At 38.4% G+C, this 22,500-nt stretch overlaps 2 protein-coding genes across 4 annotated transcripts in view; both read right to left on the bottom strand.

Annotated features, from left to right (window-relative positions):
- Positions 1-8,754: 8,754 nt before the first annotated feature.
- Positions 8,755-22,500, bottom strand: part of LOC138003473 (uncharacterized) — a 107,602-nt gene continuing 93,856 nt past the window's right edge. For all 3 annotated transcript variants that reach the window (XM_068849557.1, XM_068849558.1, XM_068849559.1), the window contains 4 exons: positions 13,701-13,765; positions 12,116-12,191; positions 11,525-11,603; positions 8,755-9,690 (listed from right to left, as the gene is read on the bottom strand). Coding sequence is in view for 2 of the 3 variants with exons in the window: in XM_068849559.1 (XP_068705660.1) it covers positions 12,158-12,191; positions 13,701-13,765 (99 nt within the window). In the remaining variant the exon portion in view is untranslated. The remainder of the gene's footprint in view (positions 9,691-11,524; positions 11,604-12,115; positions 12,192-13,700; positions 13,766-22,500) is intronic.
- LOC138003471 (nociceptin receptor-like) lies at positions 16,201-20,832 on the bottom strand. Its single transcript, XM_068849553.1, has one exon. It carries the CDS (start codon positions 20,671-20,673, stop codon positions 19,750-19,752), a length of 924 nt encoding a protein of 307 aa, XP_068705654.1. The 5' UTR covers positions 20,674-20,832; the 3' UTR covers positions 16,201-19,749.

Raw genomic sequence — 22,500 nt, 5'->3', positions numbered from 1 at the left:
AGGCCAAATAGGTAACTTATCCTCTAGGGGTCCAAATCAAAACTCGTCTAATAAACCAATTGAAAATTCGTACCGTTAAATTAAGTCAATCCAGCCATGAACTTCAAAGTAACGAGTTAAGTACTTCGCCACTTGTCTTCTGCCAGTTGTGCTTTTCCTCACAAGATAAAAACGCTCGCAAAGAGTTCATAATGAATTCTTCCTCCGACAGCACTTCCGCCAACCACAGTCAAGTCCTCCCTACACTGTACGCTCATCCTAACGCCTTGTAACTGCAACAGAAAATAATAATATCATCATGCGAGTCATTTTTGCAAGCCAAAATAACCCAATACTTCCTTTATCTGTTTATAACAATAATCATTATCATAATTATCATAATTATAGTAACTAAATTTAGTTATAATAATTTTAATAATTATAAATATAATTATTGCCAACGAGTCAGGCCTTCTGAAGACAGAAGGCCTGGCGAGGCGGCAGCTTATAGAGCCGCGAGAAGATTTTTAGGCGGACGAAATCTCAGAAGCGCTTCAAATTTAATTGTAATGTAGACCAAAAGCTGTAATGTAGACCAAAGCGATCAAATATTGACCGTAGCGATAACCAATGAGAGTGCCGCACGAGTACGCCGCGTGATGTTTGCAGCCGCCAGATCACGCAAGCTTGGCTCGTTGGCACTTTAGCGACAGCTATAACTAGTAATAAATTTAATAATATTTTTTTAGGGGTGGGGGCAACTTCGTTCCCAGGGCTTCTCCCTCAGGTAGGGGCGGCATAATCCCACAGTTTGAAATAACTTACTTGACGTTTCGTATACTTACTCTTAGTGTTCTCCTAAGATTCTTCTTCGTTGTTGTGTTGTTCGTCTTTTTGTTCATTGTCCAGTCCCAGAGATGTTTTCTTTCTCCTAAGCGAGGTGCATCACATCGTTTGTCCCATTGCCCTTCTAGATATAGTCTCTTCTTTTCGGTGGAAAGAGTTTTGCCCGCCCATCAACCGCGCAAGTTGGTAAATTATACGGAAGGTGATTTGGCTGAGTCACATTTGTAACTCACCGTAGTTTTCAAGGGGCAACAATAGTTGCTTGGCGACGGGCGACGGGCGACGGGCGAAAGTAGACTAATGGGGGAGACCGATGATATATCACACGGGTTTCTTGGCAGTGAAAAATAGAAACGGTGTTTCATTTCTTGTCCTCTTAGTTTTCTTTTCTTTTTTGATTATGACAGCGTAAAAAGCATACAACATAGAGATTAAATAATTTCGGCTTTTAAATGTTTAATGAAGACTTTCGGGCGAAATCCTCTTTATCGGGAAGAACGAGGGACTTGGACAGTGCGTCATATTGGTGAGCCAAGTTGGGTTAAATTATTTCCACCAGTTGAGCGATTCAGTCGAATCATCGTTGCATTCAAGTCGTTTAAAGTGCCAAAACTAACCCATAAATGCTTTTTTTTTTGCTCAAAAATATCCTTACTTTGCTAATCACATTAATTATCCAGGTTGCTCAAATACCCCGCGTTTTCCAACAGCTTTTTTTATTCTTACTGCTGGTAACTTAAAGGCTCCTGGGTCCTCGGAGCATGCTGTGACGTCATCTCACGGGTTACGATATCGTGAAGAGCAGCAGACTACATCGCTAAGTCGGAGCTTTTTTTCTTTTGCCAATCTTTGTTGTCCATTGGGGTGATCATTATTAAGTATGCCATTTTCAGGCTCAAATTCAGAGTTAACCTACCCCCAGGACTATCAAGACTAGAGTCCATGCCTAGTTTTGTAAGTGAGTTAGTAAGTAAGTAAATAATAAGTGTCTTTATTGAGAAAAAAAAACCAGACTCTACAGACGCGAATCTTTACAATCGAGAACATGATACATCTTAAAAGCTACAATCAAATGTAAAAAGATATAAAAAGGAATAATCAAACATTCAGGGAATAAAATCACGCAACTCTACTTAGAAGTAGAGTATAGACATTGAAAGCACGACTTGCGGCCGGATTTTGAAGAAGACGGCGAGTTAGACACTGGCGAACCTTTGGAACGTATGCAAGCTATCGACTATAGTCCTCTCTCTTAAAGTGCGGGGAATATATTGAAGGAAACTTTGATGGCAGCCAGTGCGCTCGCCGTCTCTTTAAAAAATCGTAACAGTTTGTTTTGTCTTCTCACGCACTTCCCCGGAAGATCATTGTTGGAAAAAGGGACCCTGTGCAGAGCTATGCCATTTTCTAAGTTAATTTTGTTGCTTCATCCGAAAAACACACAAATCTGGTAATTTCAAAAGTGTAATCTAAGCTCCCTCTTTGAATGTGTGTTTTTTTTTCCGCGACGAAAACACAGAGATCACGTGACAATCTAAACTAAACCCATTATACTTTAATATTGTCCTGTGATTGGCAAAAAGGTGCATAATTTTCAAACTTTGAAAGTATACAGCATCTCGAGGAAAATTCCAGGTGCAACAATAACAAGTTTATTTATGCGAAGACATTTTTAGTGGCGAGTTGCACTTTAACTGTTCGATATCTCAGCTTATAAACAATCAGTTTCCACAGGGTTTTTACAAGTTAATTGGATTTGAAATTCTCCCAATAATCGTAAAGTGTCCCCCAAACTTGAGCTTTTCTTTCCTTTAAAACTGTATTTGAAACTGTATTTCAAAGCTGTTTACTTTTTCCTTCATCAAAAACGGGAGGCACTCATTTCATTTAGGGCCCTTACTGTAATCACCCCGCGTGTCGCGTTCAGAGCCACATGACATAAACCTCGGCGAGAGTACTTGTTTTTCTGCAAACAAATTTCCTATAATATTTGTCCTTTAAAAAGAACCTCCACTCCAACGAGGAAATAACTTCAAACCACAGGAACGTTTTCTTACCATAAAATTTGATTGCATTGTTTTTCGGAAAAAGCGTTTGCATACGAACTAAATGAATTTCAGAAACGTTTGTTTTTGACTTCAAATTGCTTTAAGCGTGACAATGTTACTAATTGCAATATTAATTCTGTTATACTAATGTTATTAAGTGTTATTAACGTCACAACTGAATTATTTAAGACGGCCGTGTCCAAAAAAATTCAAAGTGGAAAGCGATTCTAATATTCTTTTTTTCCTAATGCAAGACTCTTTAAACAAGTTTGATCAAAAACAGTATTTCCCACGGCTTAAATTTATTTTCGGTAGGAATGGAGATTCTTCTTATAGGAATGAAAGCGGTGGAAATCAGGAAAGTGCGCTCTGATAGTTATCTTCGTCTGATACTTTTAAGTATCGCGTCCTTAAATGGACGCGGCGGTTGTGGTAGTTATCAATAAAATGTTAATTAGCGACTTCTATAGATAATTGCGTACGAAAACCCACACGACAGATGGAATAAACCGGGTCAAATAAATAACTGAAATGGAACTATAACCTTTATTTGACTAAGTTGACCGAGTTGTGAACACCAACTCAAACAGCATATGGGAAACTCTTTGCTGCCTTTGCAGAACTTTAATGAGTTTGTACGCGCATTTTCAGACAAGATGACTTGCATAGGGATTGTCAGCAGGGGACGCGGAGTACGTTTTAAAAAGGGGGCGGGGAGGGCAGGGTTTTGGTATGGATCACGGGAGTGTGAGGGGAGCAGGGAGAGGTTTGGAGAAAACAACGAAGAAAAGGAAAAAAGTGACGGGGAGGGGAGGGAAGGGAGGGGTGCTGTAGGCCCCAAGCCCCTAGTGTTTAACTGTTGTATTGTAGTAGCATGGGTTTGTGTTTCTGATTTTAAAGGCTTGGCGAAAGTGCTTATTAGAAAGACCCGACCGAATACAGCTTAGGAATGTCACTTTCTTAAGATATTTAACGGATTTTGACCGGAACAGTGAACAATATTTTTTAACCCATCCTGTGAGGAATCACATTGGGCTCGCACGCCGGACAAAGCACTAAGAAATGGAACAGGAATTACACCACACAGTGGCCAGGAGATATTTTATTTACACTTAAGCTTTAATTTAACGTATTACCCAACACTCCCAATCAAAAAAATGAAATAAAATGGAACCGATCCTTTTCAAAATTTTGTCGACAAAGAGTTTAAATACATAGTCAAAAATACCCTAAGCAGATATTGAAATTGACTCCTTTATGGATATCTATTTTCATTACATTTAAATATCTTCATGGACTTCGGGTTGGACTGAAGAAACGGAGGCGACGTCAAAATCGCAATAATAAGGTTAAGTTAACTTCAAGGTTCCAAGAAAGCGGTTTCCAGAACTTCACAACATGGTCAGTTCAAAGCGGGAAAGAACATGATTAATCACGGCTTCAGAACTTTCAACTTGACGTTCTTTTTGCAGGACATATCCGTCACTTAACTTCTAGAGGTCAAAACCGAAACTCAACTTATAAGCCATTTGAAAATTCTTACCGTCAAGTCAAGACTGCCGTGAACTTGTTGATAGAAAAAAAGAGGTGAACCAAGTACTTCACTTCTGCTCACTCTGTTTGTCCGCACAAGTAACAAAACTGGCAAAGAGTTGTTCATTAAACTGTGGCTTCCCACGATGAAGCTTCACTGGTTTAGCAGGCTTCAAAACAGAAAATTCTCCCCCAGGCAGCACTTCTTCCATCGACAGTGAACTCGTCCTTACACCGTATGCACATCAGAACGTCTTGTAACTGCAATGCGAGACATGAATGGGTGTGGATTAAAATATCATCATACGCAGCTTGAACATATCCTTTCAGCACCGATGTGTCAAAAAAGCAAGACACTTTTTTATTGTTTCAACTTTCCCAGAGGTACGAAGGAATCCTTAATTATGCACATCGTCCAAACTGAGGTGCCAAAAACACATTTTCACTCTTTTGGGAACGAATTGAATGAATTGTACAACAATCAAAATAAGAAAGTATCATTTTGCATACTGTCAGCACTGACCAGGAGAAAAACCTCAAGAAATAAACGTTTTATTCCAAAAAACCCCTTGTATTTTTCAATTTGCAAATTATGGTCAACAAAAAGATACCTCAAACTTGAAAAGGGGGAAAATATAAGGTGTTTCAAAGTCAATGTAATGTATGACTTCTCAATAAAATGGAATTCGCATCATGTAAACTAACAAACGTTCACAAATTTAAAACATTTCAACTGTGCTCCTTCCACAAAAATTATTTAAACCTTTTGAAAAGCAAGATTTACATCTCGACTATGAGGGCATTGGGTTGTTTCTGAGGGAAACAAAATTGGAAGCGTCCTAGCGTACTTTAGGACAGGAAACACTAATGTGCAAAGGAAGAATCAAAACCAAGACATTATATCGTGAACGCAACCTTAGGACCTGAATTCGGTTAATTGTTCAACGCAAAGTTAGCCCGACTTTACTTACGCAAATTTGCTTGCATTGGCGTTCCCACTGTTGCTCTAACGAAAATGGATTACTGCTTTATCCACCCACTGACTCCGCACTCATACGTAGAGAACTTGACGCCAACTGAAAGCAAATCAGTTAGGTAATCGCTTTTACTTATTTCTTATTTCGGGTCCAGGTTATTCGCAGTCCTGCATCCTAATGAGATGTTTTAGGCTGCGTGAAGGATTTTGGTCGAGAGAAGCAAAATCCCTGGAGGACAGGTGGGCCCACCCCCCAGCCAGGAGACGCATATCAAACACGAACGAGGGGAAAAAAACCCCCTCGTCCGCATCTGAACAGCGCATCTATCCATTTGACCATAGGGGTGAGCACTTGAAACAAGCAAAATTTAGATAGTGATTTGTTATTTATTTCCGGTTACCAACACAAAAGGGGGATGACTTACTTCCGGTTAACAAATGAAGTAAGAAAATTCAGCCTCATATTTATGATTTGCGCGCTCGTTCCTGAGTGAGCCACGAGGGCTAGATATGAAATAGAGGCAAAATTTAGATAATGGATTGTTATTTCCGGTTAACAACGAAAAGGGGCAGATATATTTCCGGTTAACAACAGTCAGAAGTAGGTCAGAACTGCGGAATGGACATAACATGGCAGTTGAAAAAGATAATTGCAATTAGGCAAGATTTATTATATTTTATTTTATAGATTTATATGAGATACTGTTATTTCCTGTGAACAACGCAAAAGGGAGCAGATTTATTTCCGGTTAACAAGGGCCAGAAGTGGGTTAAAACTGCGGAATAGAAATAAAATGGCGGTTAAAAAAGATAATCGCAGTCAGACGAGCAAGTTAAGCAATTGCAAGCCAGAAAAAATGTGAATGAAGGAAAAAATTAGGTTTATACATGTAGTCAAGGTTAAAACGCGTCTTATCCCGTGAGCCACAGAGGATGAAGTATGAACGACAGGCAGAAATTAGATATCTTAAAATGTGAATGAATTAATTAATGATGATAAGGAACCGTTCGACTTATTTCTGGTCAAAAACGGCCAGAAGTTGGTCACAACTGTGGAATGGACATGAATAGCAGTCAAAAGAGATAATCGCAGTAAGAGGAGCCTGACAAAAATGTGAACGAGAAAAAAAAAAAATTTCCCTTTATCATCGATGTGTGCATGTGTCTATCTCATTGCGCCAGGGGGGACGAGGTATGACAATTAAGCAGAATTTAGATAGATAATAGTGTGAGTGAATGAATTAATTAAAGACGCAGACCTATTTCCGGTTCCGGCCATTACTTGGCAAGAACTGGGGTGACGCATAGCTTTTGCTATAAAGCAAACAGTTAACAACGGCCAATGGTAGGTCAGCGTGAAATGAAAGTCAAGGTCATTGCAATTAGACAAGTAACTTCAGCAGTTGCAAGCAAGACTGACAAAGTATGAACTTACTAGAGAATCAAATAATTCATATCAATACTCACTGCCCTACAGGAGACGGGGCATGAAATAGAGGCAGAATTTACAACGATAATATATAGATTTACCAAAGCCTAAAAGCTGACGGCCCGTGTCATTTATTCTTACAATAAGTTAACTGGGCTTGAGCCTGCGATCCAATCGAAAACCAGTACCTGGTTAGCGGTCAAGTACCAAAGAAAAAACAGCTGACCTCGATGAACTTTTAAACTTGAGCCCGCGATACCGGTCAACGTATACCTTGTTTTGACAGGTGTCAATTAACCATATCATGGACGTCATATGAAAGGTGTTCCCACCAAAAAATGCGGGTTGCATCACAGAGATTCACATTGGCATACATGGAAAGGTGGACGTACGGTGACCATAACCAAATTTCCTCGCACATATGGGTTACCATGAGGTTACCATATTTTGTTACCAATGGCGTTTCACGCGCTCGCGGAGCTCCGCTAAAAAGGTGAATGAATGAATTAATACAGGAGCCCATTACCCGGAGCCGCCATCTTCCATATTAACCCTCTGAGTCAACCCTGTCCCGTATCTTTCTATTTTTAGAAGCACCTCGCAGGGGGGCTTTACTGGGTGTTTTCACAATAGCTGATCATAACAGACCTATGGTCAGCCATTTTATTACGTCACATACGTATGTGACGTATGTGAACCACTTCACGTATGTTCTCAGTCATATAAGTCACATACGTCAAAATGTAGTAGTTCTAAAAATAGAAAGATACGGGACAGGGTTGGCTCAAGAGTACAATACAGATGGAAGCTCCGGGTAATGGGCTCCTGATTAATAATAATGAGGCCAGCCCACGCTAAGAGAGTCAGACTTACTCAACAATTATTCCACGAGCGCGCTTTGGTTGTGTTGGTAAATAGCCAACGGCGCACTTATCACCCATTTGGCTATCACCAGTCTCTCTCATATCCAACAAGTGCGAATGGTATAGGGAAGATATCTATTTACAAACATTGCTTATGTTTTCCAAATATGCCAACTACAGGAACAAAAGACACTTTGTTTCGACAGCCAATCAGGCTCTGATTGGCACATTAATGACAATAGGTGATGTCAACGATATCTTCCCTATAACTGCTTTATCAAATTTTCAATAAACTGTGAACGCTTGGACTCTTGGAAATTAAAGCCAATCACTTTCCAGCTTGGCAACACCTGACGCAATCAGTTTCCATATTTGGCCATACGGTATTTGAGCTAAAAACCGAGATCGAGTGAGCCAGTCAGAAAGCTTCTCTTGGGACCATTATAAGTCCCAAGAGAAAATAAAAACAATGCTTATGCAAAATTTTGGACGGACATATAGAGAGTATTATGGTATTTTGATATTGGCTAATATCCGAGGTCGAAATGTTAATAGGACATTTGCATGATCACGCCATTTGACTACAAGTACCAGAATTCATCAGGTTCTGCTTGTCTCATTCTAATTAGGGTTGTTGTTATTTTTACCCCACTAGTAATACAAATTTAATTAAGAAAAGAAAAAAAAAACTGAATTCTGGTAGTTGTAGTAAATGACGCTATCGCGAAAGTTGCCTATTCCAGTTAACAATGACCAGAAGAAGATCTCAACTGCGGCGCGGACATGAAATGGAAGTTAAGAAGATCATCGCAGTTAGACAAGGAACTTAGGCAGTTGCAGGCAAGCCACAAAAAAGAATGAGCAAGTGCAGCGAAATTGCACGATCATTGGTTTAACCCCCCCCCCCCCCCCCACTCTCCTAAAAAATGAGTAGAATTATTCCCCATGTATATGGTCGTTAACGTGCAACTGTAATAGAGAGAGAGAGAGAGAGAGAGAGAGAGAGAGAGAGAGAGAGAGAGAGAGAGAGAGAGAGAGAGAGAGAGAGCGCATAATAAACAAAGTTGGACAGTCAACGACTTGTTTTCAATCGTTTTATTGATTTACCAATAAATACTGACTAGTTACTTCAAGTATTTTGTTAGTGTTAATTACCTTTAGAAAAGATGAAACGATTATACTTTAAGACAAAACCACGGTCCAAATTGGTAAGTTGAAAGACTTAGTACAAAAATCAACTGATGTTGAAACAGTCCAGATTGGAAAATTAAAAGACTTGTACAAAAATGAAATAGTTTTTAAATAGTCAAAATAGTGTTTAGTTAAAACACAGAACAAAGATCAACTAGTTTTTAAACAGTGCAAATTGGAAAGCTGAAAGACAGTACAAATATCAACTGGTTTACAAAACAGCTCACATTGCTAAGTTGAAAGACTTGCAAAAAAGTCAAATAGTTTTTAAACAGTCCAAACTGTGGTTATATAGTTGAAAGACAGTCCAAATTAGAAAGTTGAACGACTTAGTACGAAAATCAACTAGTTTTTAAACAGTTCACAAATTGGTAAGTCGGAATTAGTACAAAAATCAACTAGTTTAATTGAAAAAATCTTCAACTTACACCACAGAAGAAAGTACTTAAGTAAAGTTGATTGAGAATAAACGAGCAAGGAATCAATTGGTTAGAGTGCTTCACACAGTATTTTTCTCGACTAACCGGGAATGCAAAACTAACTCTCTTCGACTTAGAAATGAAAATGTCCTTCCATGCAAACACGATTCAGAAAAAAATAACCCAGTTGATTAGCTGAATGTTGACCTAAACTAGAATTGCTCGAATTTTGATATGTTCGACTACTTTAATTAATTAAATGTCCACCAAAATCATAGTTAGTATATTATGCCAAAACTAAGTAACGTAGAGGTTTGTCCATCTTCTATTCTGCGCTTGCTTCCTTGTTTGAATGATTGTTTGCTCTTCCGTTCATGTCATCTACGCTGACCTGTTTAAGACAAATCTGCAGGGAAGACAAAAATATTGCTGCCACATTACGAATCAAGACAATCATGGAAAATTACTTCACAAATACTGCATGACTCAATGCAGGGCGTGGGGGTGGGGGAGGATAGGCATTGAGGTCTTGGTAATCTAAAAACCCAGAGGAGAGGTTATGGTAAAGTATTAACATTGTTTTTTTGTTATTGTTTGTTATTTATTTGTTTAAGCAGGTTGAAGTTTTGGCAGCTATTCAGCTGATGTGGACCTGCTATACCCACCCACCCACATACAAACAGAGGACAGCCACAACACCGGGAACTTCATCCCCTACTCTTCTCGAATAGTGTGTGGGTTCTTTAACGTCCCACAGGGAACTAATGAACATGGAAGTTATTTGTGAGACGGGACCTCTGAGTAAAGACCCTGAGTGTTGGTCCAGACGGAGTCAAACTCACGACCTCCTGCATGGCAGCCCGGTGCTCAATCAACTGAGCCACCGGTGCGCGGTTACATGTTTGCTTACTGCACTGTACCCCATGAATGGCAACATTTAGCCAAAGAAAAAAATTCCTTTTCTGGGCAAGATGGGCATTAGAACTGGTCTTTGTAATCTAAGCAAAAATTAATGTCACTTGATTCCTTGGGTAGGACATTGACAATTGCATGAACAGAGCGAATACCAGTACCCTAGGAGTTAAGACCCTCGTGGGTGGGGTTTTAATGGAGACTATTGGTTACACCTTAAGTTTTTGGTTAAAATGTTAAGCAAAGGCAAAGGAAGCTAGTCGAGACATCTACACTGTTTGCAAACAGGAATCATTTAAAAAACACCATTTCAAAAAACTGTAAACGGTAACTTAATTCAAAATGAATGGCAACTTCTCAATTCACTTTTATTAGTTAAGCTTGCTACATTGCGCACCTTCCTCTCCTTAACTCTATAAAATGCAAATTTGGGCAAGGCACTGATAAGCATCCTACTTACATTTGTGCTGTTAAATTTGACAAAGAGACCCACTAAAGTTTGCAAAACTGGTCTTGATGCTTTCAACACTAGTCACGTTGAAAGAAATGTATGTATCTGAAGTGCGGCCTATTGAGTCCTTTCACAGGAACAATTGACGCCAAAAAATTGACCTGCTCCCAACTGTGAAGCTTCATATCTCAGTTGGTAGAGCATTGCACCAGCAGCGCAGAGGGTCATGGGTCTGAATCCTGTTCAAATCAATTGAATCTTAAGTTGTCTATATAATAGACAATTGCTTAATTTGTTTCGACTAGCAATGTTATAACTTTGCCATGATTGAATATTTCTCATTCAAGTAACTTCCAAGATTGACTACAATCACAGAAGGACAGAACTGGCACACTTAATTTGCCAAATAAAACACTAGCTTACTACAGGTCACAGCGATATTACAAAAAATAATATCTGTAGTCATGCACAATGTCTACGTGCTGTTTGTCAGAAGTCATAGCTTTTTTCGAGAAATGTTCCTTCACTTTGATACAATAGCACTGTTTGAAGACTACACATACACAGTGGGGATCAAGAAAGAATATTGTTTAAGCTAATGATCTTCGCAGCGTAATGTCATTGGTAAATTTGATTTGCTTTTGTTTGGTGAATCAGATTAACTTCAAAGGGAATTGATTCGCTGGTAAAATCCAAGAGGAAACTACAAAAAAGGTTGCTCATCAAATCTTAAAATTCAAGCTCCAGTCTCTGGGAAAATATCCTTGAAATGGCTACTGTAAGTTATAAGAATTCATGACAAAAAAAATCAAAAATGAACCTTCAATATGTGGCCTTGAGTGACAAATCTTTACGATAAAAAAGGAAATGTTCTAACCTTTGCAAAATCTCATTCTGGCAAGAGACAGGATCTACTTCCTTTCTTTAATGAGAGATTTCCATCCTCCCACTGTTCACTGAAGGAGATAAATTTTTGTTGAATAATTAGGAAAATGTACTGCAGAGCCAGCCACTTCTTAAGACAGTGGTTAAATACTGAAAAGCCGGAGTCTGATAGATCATGATGATGATGATGACTCTGTGCCTGTGAGCAATGTTGAAAGGTGAGGTTTGACTAGAACTGCACCACACAGTTACACATAAATTATAGTCAAATCACAGTGTTTTTCAATCATTCACTGATGTGTACTTACAGTACTTTTAAAGTTTAGCATAAGGCCTGTTTGCCTGTTTGCAGATCAAATGACATAATGTTGTTGAGAAAGCCCCTCTGGTCTGAGCAGAATAGAGAGGCAACAAACTCAACTGATTTACAAATTGTACATGTACCTACATTTGTATGTTTGCAGATTTTATGTCTGGGGATCAAAACTGGGAGCAAGTTCTCCACAAAAAAATAATATGACTCTTCTTGAGCTTAGAAAATTTAGAGCAAGACTAATAAATTACCGCAAGCAACATATCCCACCTTGGTAGTGTTCCATTCTAGTCCATAGATCAAAAAAGCTTGCTATCTCGGTTTGACCTCATCAGGATAAGCATTCCTAAAAAAATATTGAGGCACTGGATATCAGTATACTATCAACCTTGTCCCAACAGACACCAGCAGGAACAACAAAAGGTGTCAGATTTAGAAAGGTTTCAATGGATGCCAACAGTGTACTGTTTAACCAGCCCATTAATCCAATTAACTTCATCCAACTTAAATTCAAAGTCACTGTGATAAATTTTGGGGAATTACATAAACTTAAGATCTATGAAAGATTTCAATCTGAAGCATCAAAGTGATGCTTCTTGTGTACGAAATAAATTACTCTAAAATAAAGCTTATTGCCAGCATTGCTCTCAGTTGCAACAGTTCCCTTCACTGACTATTGCTTAATATTGACAAGTTAATTGGGATGGTAAAGTACGTGGGCAAGTTTGCAGAACATTTGGCTGACAAGACAAAGCCTCATTGTGGTGTAATGCAAAAAGAGCGCTAAGTGGGTCTGGGGAACACCACAAGAGAAAGAATTTAGAGAAATCAAGTCTTGCTTTAATATCATTAATTACCGGTATTGTTACATGTATGAATAATTTATTTTATTATTACTATCATTATTATTATTATTATCATTATTATTATTGTATTTGACTTGAAGAGAGTGAGGAGTGCAGCAACTATAATAATGTGGGTAAATCCATCGTTGCAGAAACAGACCACAAGCCACTAGTCCCACTTCTCTTGAAACGTCCCCTGATTAGAATATAGCGCTTCAGAATGTGCCACATGCTTTTTCATGTACCTGGTTCAGAAAGATAAATGGCAGATGCACTCTTCAAGATCTAGTCAACACAACAAAAGAAGAAGTGAACATCTACAGGCTGTACTGTATCTTCAGTTGACAGCATTCTACATGCTTTTCCAGTATCAGATATCAAATTAACAGAAATCAGGTAGGCCCAAGATGAAGACCCTTTATGCAAAATGATTAAAGGTTTATAATATTGCATTGAATGCTGGCCGGATACGTTCCACTTTCCTGATGCAGTGAAACCGTATTGGTCAGAGAGAGGTGAACTAAGAGTCGTCAAGAATCATAATTTTATACCCTCTGACAGCCCCATTCAAATCAACAACTAACGAAGCAGCGGAACTGGAAACGCCCGAAGCCGTAGACCTCACCTCAGAGGACTGCAGAAAGAAAGTGGTAGAGCAAGACATGGATTGAGCCAGAAATTGACCAGAACGAACACAAAGCAAAAAGACAAGCCAAAAAGCACAGCTGTAAGATCCGTAATGATCTGCTACGTTGAGCAAGTAAACGCCACTACATGCATAGGGATCCCCCTCAACAGCTTTTAGTTTATAACACTACTGGCTAGCAACACCTTGATTTTAACTTTGCCTAAGTTTCATTTACGAACACATTATCATCATCATCATCATCATCATCATCATCATCATTATTATTATCATTATCATTATTATTATTATTATTATTATTATTATTATTATTATTATTATTATTATTGCTATTATTATTATTATTATTATTCAAGGTAAATACCTGTTTCGGTATTCCTCTAACATCACAGGCCTTACATCACCGAGTTGATCTGCCCATTCACCAAACTAGAAAATTAATGACAGCAAATTGCCATTACACCACTGTAGGTTGAATCACGGTTGAATGCTTATGCATCACAATAATATGCCCTTTCAGTGGGCTTCATGACTTCATCTTGTTGCGTGATGACAAACAATTTAAAGTAGCACAGCCTATCTTGCACCTTAACCCTTTAAGCCCCGAGGGGTTCCCCATTGACGAGTAAAATCGTCTGGCGTTAGACAGAGTAAAATCTATAAGTGCCATTTGGCACTATCGGGGCTGAAAGGGTTAAACAGGGACATAGTTTTTTCACGCTGTCAGCTTAAATATTTGGACCCTCAGAAGAAAACCGAGCAGAGTCTTTGCAGAGGTCATTATTTCTTCATCAGTATACAGTTGCAGTATTTCTAAAGTCTTTAGCTTTGTACAGTAGTTCTCTACTCTGCTCTGAGAGGTTTTCTCTGGGTACTTTGGTTTTCCCCTCTCCACAAAATTCAACCAATGATTCAATCTGTGTTGACATGATTTGACTTCTGCTCAGTGCCACCAATTAGTGCTCCAGCTCTAAACACAGTCGACACTTACATTGCACATGTAACCCATTGACCCCTGAGAGTGAGACTTAAACAGATTCTACCCTGTCTAACACCAGACTATTTTACACGTCTTCTGGGGGTGTCCTTATAAGGGCCCCTGAGGGATCAATAGGTTAAATAAAGTTTATTAGTATATACTAAAACAGTGGATAGCGTTGAACGCGGGCACTGATTGGCTCGTCAAACTCCGAATATCCTGTGCTATTTACCTCCGAGCAACTCGGGAAAAAATGGCGTCCCGATTTGCATCCGTGACAAGTGAAGAAAACATCCAAATTAATTTTTTGTGCTGTATATTATCTCACTGTTTTAGTATATACTAAAACAACTATTCACCTCAATGTCGGTGGCTAGCGGTGGATCTTTACCGAGCCGCGAAGCCGGTGAATAGTTGTTAATTATTATTAAGTTCATTGTTCATCCACCTGTTTGTGCACTGCACCATTTTTCTCTGTTTGCCAAAGATAATGATTGCAAACCATGCACACCTATTTTCGTAGGATCACCTACACGATGTCCGCCATATCTATGTGATAGTAATACAGAGTTTGGCAATATCTTGTTTCCAGCGATAAACTCAATAAACGCCTATGATTCTGAGGCTGAGCGATGTCTTCAAGTCAAGAATTTCTTTATACATCAAAGTGAGCTTTGTATTTCAAAGGAAAAGGGCGTACTGTGGAAAACACAGCGTCGCGAGCTTGTCTAACACAGTTTCTTGTTTCAGGATCAACGGGGAAAACTCGAAATAATGCGCTTGATGGCGTGAAATCCCACTCTTTAAAATCCAACAGGTCTGATTCTCTGCAGATTGTAAGTTTAAAAGTATTCCTGCAATAAGAATGGTTTCCTCTTGAGATGCATTCCAGTGTCTTTTATTTTTCAGCCTGAGTATTGAAAATTGCGGCCATAAAAGAAGAAAAATTGAGGTAATTTTGAAAAAAAAAAGGGACCTCAATCGACCGGACGCCATTTTGTTGCCTGTGTAACCAAGCCTTATTATGTTTGCACGTCAGGGGCAGTCAGTCGAGACGGGACGAGAGTCGGGACTAGCGTAAAGTTTTGATCCGAGGATGAACAGACACACGAAAGTGTGTACGTTGTTTAAGTTCAATATGACTCAATTAAATTTCGGCCTTTTTTCTTCTGAATATAAATTGGAGAGATTTAGCGATGTAAAATATATTTGTTGGACAGACATCAGCAGAGACTGGAAATTCGCCTCTAGAATTCACCTGTTCTTCCAAACGCCACCAACGCACTTGAGGTTCGGTCACTAAAGAAAACTCACCAGATGAATGGTCAGTGTAAAATACAGATTGCAGACCAGGGATAAAATGCGGACTAAGGTTATAATGAAAATGTTGAAAAAGCCCAAAACTCTTTAGAAGTAATTAATAGTTAAAAAGGGAACCTCCGCTAAAACAACAAAATAGCTTTAAAGCACAGAACATAAAATGTTTACAATTAAAATTGTTCAAACTTTTTCCAAATGAAAGCGTTTACATTCTAAAAAAATCAATTTCAAAAACACTTGTTTGGGCTTTCAAATTTCGCCGGCGCCGCCGTCAAACAGAGAGTTGGTAATTTTACCACAGGAATTTTTTTTAGAAATTGTGGAACGTTTGAAGATTCTGACAGAGAGTAAGTCAGCTTATCACGTGTATTGGTCCATCCACACCACTGAAAGTCTTCTTCTTGGTTTCGTGTATTGCATGGAGCACTTCATATTTGAAAGTTACCACAGGGATTTCGAGCAAGATAGCTGGTTAAGATTTTGAGTTTCAACACATCCCTAAATCCCTAGGGAACTAAATCTAGGGAACTAAAATAAATAACCACTGTTTAGGGCATAGCAAGGTCTATGATTCCCAAGTTGTACTTGAACAAGCTGCCATCTTGAACATTGTACACATCTCTCATTCTGTAAGAATGATCGTATCACCTACAAGCAAATTTAGTTTCCTCTTCTCTATGTTTATTTCCAAATAATCAGACCATTCAAGTTGAAAATTGATTACAAAATCATTGACAACAGGAAATTAGTACTAAGTTCTGACTAGACCAAGGCTCCAAGCCCAGGAAAAAAAAACCGATGTTAAGAGTAACAAACCAAAGAGAATTCCTTTTTTTAATATCAAGCTCCAAGCTTTTAAACTTTTACAAGTATGTACTGCACTAAAATATAATATAATTTTTAGTTCTTTGTTAGTATGAGATATGAGGAAATGGTCAACAACTGTATTCACAATAAATGGGTATCGAAAACTCAGTGATCACGAGTGTTTTTCTTCATACATGTATAAACTTGCTGGTTCCTTACTAAGACTATGACATGCAACATTATATTTCATGTAGGATGTGACTCTAACTGGTGAAATCTTAAGCGTACATTGAATTTATAAGCAACAAAGAATTCTATTTGTATTTGAGCCTGATGAATTGAGCCTCTATTCAGCACATCTGTCAATTTTACTGCAAACAAATTAATTATCTATGAGTGTTTAATATTCCAATCATAATCCAGAACTGGATAATATACAAAGAGCTTCAAATATGGCTGTTTCACATAACTATTCTGCCCATTTATCTTCATTTACTACTGGTTCGCAAGGTAACACGCGAAACAAAATGGCGCCACACTGTGTTCGATCTTCAATGGCTCGCGCACGCGCAGACAGAATGCCCATCTGCTATATATAAGTAGTTTTTAATCTTTCAGAATGAATAATAATAACAACAATAATAATAATAATAGTTTAATTTTTCTATAGCGCGAGAATCATAGAAAGATGCTCTCGCGCGCTTTACAATACAAATGCAACATAACTAGTTTACTATAAATATGATATAAAGTATGAATAAAGTAACCATTATAGCAACAAAATTATACTGATGCAAATTACAACTGATCAGTACCTGATCATAATCTGTTAAAGTTTATATGCTTTTTGGAATAGGTGACTCTTAAGAAGTCTTTTACAAAACTGTGCACTCTTTGCACAGCGGACTGCATTAGGTAATCTATTCCATAACAATGGCGCAGCTGCGGTAAAACTACGATCACGAAGTGTGCGTTTTTTTTGCTCTGGGTGGTTGCAATAAAAATTCACCAGACGATCTTAGACTATATCTACTAGATACAGTTTTTAGGGTAAGATACCCTGAGATAGCTGAGATACACTGGTTCAAGTCCATGAATATCTTTGTAGGTAATAAGTAGTATCTTAAACTCGATGCGGTATTTGATAGATTGCCAGTGGAGTCTTCTTAAAATTGGTAAAATATGAACGAAATGACTTATCTTACAAATAAGCCTGGCGGCAGTGTTTTGAACACGCTGGAGTTTCTGCAGTTCAGTGGCAGGCAGGCCGTAAAGAGTATTGTTGCAGCAGTCCAAACGGGAAGTGACAAAGGCATTAACTAAATTTTGAGTATTATCGAAACTCAAAAATTTCCTGATTCTTCTAATATTACGATTGTACATGAAAGAAAGCAGATCTGCATGTCTTATTAATATGCATTAATATCCATTTTGAGTTGGTTATCCAGCCAACATCCAAGATTTTTGACAACAGTGGAAGATGAAAACAGTCGTACCCATTAAACACAGCGAGTCAATGTTAACTTTCGACAGCTGCTGCCTCGTCCCTATCACAATGAATTCCGTTTGGTCATCGTTGAGCTTCAGCCGATCTATTAAAATCCATTTTCTGATATCAGCATCACACCCTTGCATAGCTTCAACAGATTCAGCGCCATGTTCAGGGTCGGGCTTGAACGCAATATAAAGCTGCATGTGTATCATCGGCGTCAGCACGTACTTGTGGAAGATTGAGAAGATGACGTTCTAAGATGGAGAACAGCTTGCTGACATCGATGACAAACAGAAGAGGACCGAGACAGGCAGAGATTCTAAACGTTCTTTTCTATAATTCTATCAATTCATGTCTTCTGGTGACAAAGAACCGAGTAAGAAAGGTTGACTACCAACGCTGTCCGACAACTGATGATCAGTCCTAGGACCTACTTGCTACAACATCCACATAAATGATATTTTCAAAGTCTGTCGGAGCACTGAGGTATTTCAGTGAATACTGGTCAACTCGCCTACACCTACTGGTGAACTCGCCTAAATTGGCGAGTTTGATCACCAGCATACCGACATCCATGCTAGCTTTACGGATATTAACAAAGCTGAATGCTCATGCAGTCAATGAGGATATCGCCCACATTTCTAGCTGGTGGAGACAAAACAGATTAATCAGTAATCACAAGAAATGTGAAGTACTGCTAATCGGCAACAGGAACCGCACTGTAGACACTTAAGGGGGTTTACAAATTTTCCTATATGGCAAATTGTTAAGGCAGAAAAACAGTTTTATGTACTTAGATGTACTTAAGAGTGCACATAGACCTCCGATCTTTCTTTGAATACGCACGTTCGTGCAATATCCCAAAAAGTTTACCCTAAGCTGAAACTGCTAAACAGGTCCTGGATCTCTAAGTACCTTAGCCACAAAGTGAAGACGAAGAAGAAGAAGAAGAAGCCTAATTTGAATATCAAGACGGACTCCATACGTTTTGTTTAATTTTCATTGTTTCTTTCTTTCACTATACAGGCTCCTTATTAACTGTTGTTCTTTTAGTATTCATAGTTTTCAAATAATTTTGACTTGATAATGACGTTTAGCTAACCTCGAACCGTTGTCGTTTTTTAACAAAGTTTTTAACCAAGTTTTTAGTATTTTTAAGAATATTTCGATATGTTTCATTGCAGTTTTTTATAGTTAGATACTATTAATACCACATTATATTGCTACTGATCCACTCAAATCTCTAAACCTCTGGATCTCCAATGTAATTGCTATAAAATCCCATGTAAAGGGTGTACTTGGAATTACGTAGGAGGAACCGAAAGATGATTCCAAACCCAAAAAAAAAGGAACGTCAACGCAACCTAAAGAACTACACAAAGGGTTCAAACTTCGTGAACCAAGTGTGACAAAATAATCATTCCATTGACTTCGATAATGCAAGTGTAATCGACAAGGGCAACAACCGTGTTCAGAAAACGCTAGAATCCTGGCACACTGACAGAAAGGTCGGCGCGGACAATAACTCAAAACCGTTGCCTAGGCAACACTCCATTTTACCGCAATTAGACAACATTTACATTTTTATCCTCTTGCTTTTACCGCACTTCTTTTGCACTTTAGTTTTATATGCAACCAATTTTTCTCGCACTTATTTCCGTATATATTCCCATTCACGTCTCAACTTTTTGACTCGTTAAAGGATGTAGACTGATAGCCGAAAGCTAATGTTCTTAATCTTTTAACCACACAACGTTTTTTTTTAACCACTTTTTAAACATGTCCTATCCTGGCTACAGCTCTATTTTGACTGAATTATGCCAACTGATTCTCATTCTGCTGTGTTGATGACCGTAAACACCGAGAGAACAATACTCGCTTGAATCCCTCCTTAAAATTTGAACTGCGAAAAGCGTATAACACGGGATTAAGACATAAAATAATGTCAAATAGCAAAATGAAAATACAGGAAAGTTTTCGGAACAATCCATCGCTTATCTTCATCCCGAGACAAACAGCTTGTAATACAGCGATCGGTCCGTAACCAATGAGAAATCCACTTGTTACCAGTAAAAAGGTGACAATTAGTTTCCTTTTTTCAGAATTGTCTTCGGTAGTATTTTCGGCCAATATCGTGCCGGAAAAATACAATCCTTTTATCAGGGATCCATAACAAAATAGGAACACCACTGTGGGAATGTATGCAGTGAACGTTGAATATATGAGGAGATAAATTGCGACTCCCGATGAACCAATGCATGAAGATTTTTTGCTGCTCTCTTCAAGGAAGAATTCTGGAAAACCGATGGCAATGCTTAAACACCAAATGACAAAGATTGCTCGTTTGATACTCTCTTCGTGCAAGCGTGAATTCGACCTAAAAGGTTTCAGTATGGCGTGATACCTTTCCACTGCTAGTAGTGTTAGAGTTAAGGCTGAAGAAGTTATCGAAATGTACACAACAACAATAAACTTACAAGAGAATTTGACGAAGTCGTCGTTCAGTGATGCTACCCAATCATGATTAAAGCACACGAAAGAAAACGGATCCATCAAGATTACAATTGAATCGCTTGCCGCCAAGTTCACTAAGAGAAAATTTGCTGTCGTATGCATTTCTCGTGTCTTGTAGACAATTCGAATGATTAATAAGTTGCCAATGAAGCCAAAAATATAAAATGGAATGCACGCAATCATGATGAAGTTGAAGACAGAGTAAAAGTTATTCCAATCAACCATACTGGCCTCCCTTTAAGTTTATCTATCCGCTTTTTGAGAAAATAAAACGGTTAGTTATGATCAACGACTCTAACACAGACGAAAAAAAAGTGACCGGGTGTAGGACAATTCAAGATTATCTTAAAGCGCGGTCATTTATCCAGGGAAACAAATTACGAAAAAAACAGATGACATGCTCACCATAGTTTTTGTAAGTTGGCAAACAAAGTCATTATTGCTAATCCATCTGTCACTTGCGCCAAGTCTATTAGCCCACCTTGAATACATCAATTTACGCATATTATGGGCGCGTTTTTTTGGGACCATTCCAGAATAGGAATACTCCGAATAGACGGTAATCGTGTTCTTTTGGAACCAGTTCGGCAGATGAGTTCTTTTGGGAATTGGTTCCCGTGTATTCTGTTATTCGTAAACCGGAATAAGTACAAATGGAATAGCCCCAAAAGAATGCACCCTAGATGTGCCCCACTAAGGCTTTAATTATAAGTTTCTTTCGAAGTTTAGGGTCCATGCAAATTAAAGGTCTTTCAAGAAATATACCGCTTTTTTGGTTCGTTCTACCGTCTTGGAATTCATGAAACGAAAAATGGCAAAATTTGATTGCTCGCGTGGAGCACATGCATGTGCAGAACGGCTCAGGTGGAAAGGCACCAAGCCCCACTCGGCCCAGGATGGGGTCTCTGTACCTTTGTGGTAAGTGCTATAGGAAATTTGCGCACCTTGCAGTCGTGAGGTTGGGTGCGTGCAATTTTTGCGACAAAATCATGTCGGACGCTTTTCTCACGGAAATCATGTAAAAAGGAACGCGTATTCTGTACATTCGGATGGAATTGTCTTCGGTTCATTGTGCCATTGGGAGAAGAACAGTAAAGAACTATAAAAAGATAGATATTTTAAGCGTGTTATTATGAACTGCGGGCCAGCAGGCCAATATTTACTGAGCCTGAGGCGAATAATTGTTTTAGTGTAATTTTCAGCGGTGAATATCAAGAAAGTGCAAAACAACGGGCTAAAACAAGATAAAAAGGCACGAAAAGTGCTTGATTGGCTTAGCAGCTGCGCCTCCAAATGTTATATTCACCGGGTAGCGCGGTGAATGTGACACTACATTCTTATATTCACCGCTGAAAATTATACTAAAAGTCTTAATTGTTTAGTTCAGGAAACTGAAACCTGGAAAATGTCACGAGTCAGAAGGACAATAAATGAATGTAATGAACTTTATACTATTTTTAACTTTTTCATTTGACATTTTTCTAACACTTACGACGATTTGCAGGTTATTATTTGACAAAAGAAATATTTTTTTCATTCGTTACATAGTAACTCAGCTAAAGAACCTAAACAAATGCTATCATTCGTAACTTTTTAAAATATACCCAAAAACTGCGTGAAATCAGTAACATATTAAGTAGATAGGTGTAAAATGCAGCCTTTGTTTGGAGGTTAAGGGCGTGAGCAAATAAATAGATTCATGCAAGTGATATCGCCAAATTGCACTAAGAAATTAAAGTTCATTAGTTATAGCTTTTCAATAACCTTCACTGCTAAAAAGTTGCGTACCAATTCCATGATTAAAAACTTATTGAACACATCTTTCTTAATTGACGGTTTTATTGCCACGGTAACCTAACATAAGGTCCGAAAGTGCCATTCACTCTAAATAGTTGGAACAAACACCTGTTGTCAAAATCCAACTTCAAAATGATTACAATTAGCATTAGAGCGTTCTAGAGAATTCTCAATAGAGAAATGGAGAGTCAACCGATAAACGTTCGGTGGAAACTGAAATTTTGCCAAAAATTGATGGAACCCATCTTATTTAAG

Source organism: Montipora foliosa, chromosome 5 (genome assembly GCF_036669935.1).
Source record: "Montipora foliosa isolate CH-2021 chromosome 5, ASM3666993v2, whole genome shotgun sequence".
NCBI lineage: Eukaryota > Metazoa > Cnidaria > Anthozoa > Scleractinia > Acroporidae > Montipora > Montipora foliosa.
Note: the sequence above shows the minus strand (reverse complement) of the source record. Positions and strands in the feature narration are given on the sequence as shown.

Coding starts and splice junctions, on each gene's coding strand:
- LOC138003471 (XM_068849553.1), bottom strand. CDS start 20,673: ATGGTTGATTGGAATAACTTTTACTCTGTCTTCAACTTCATCATGATT.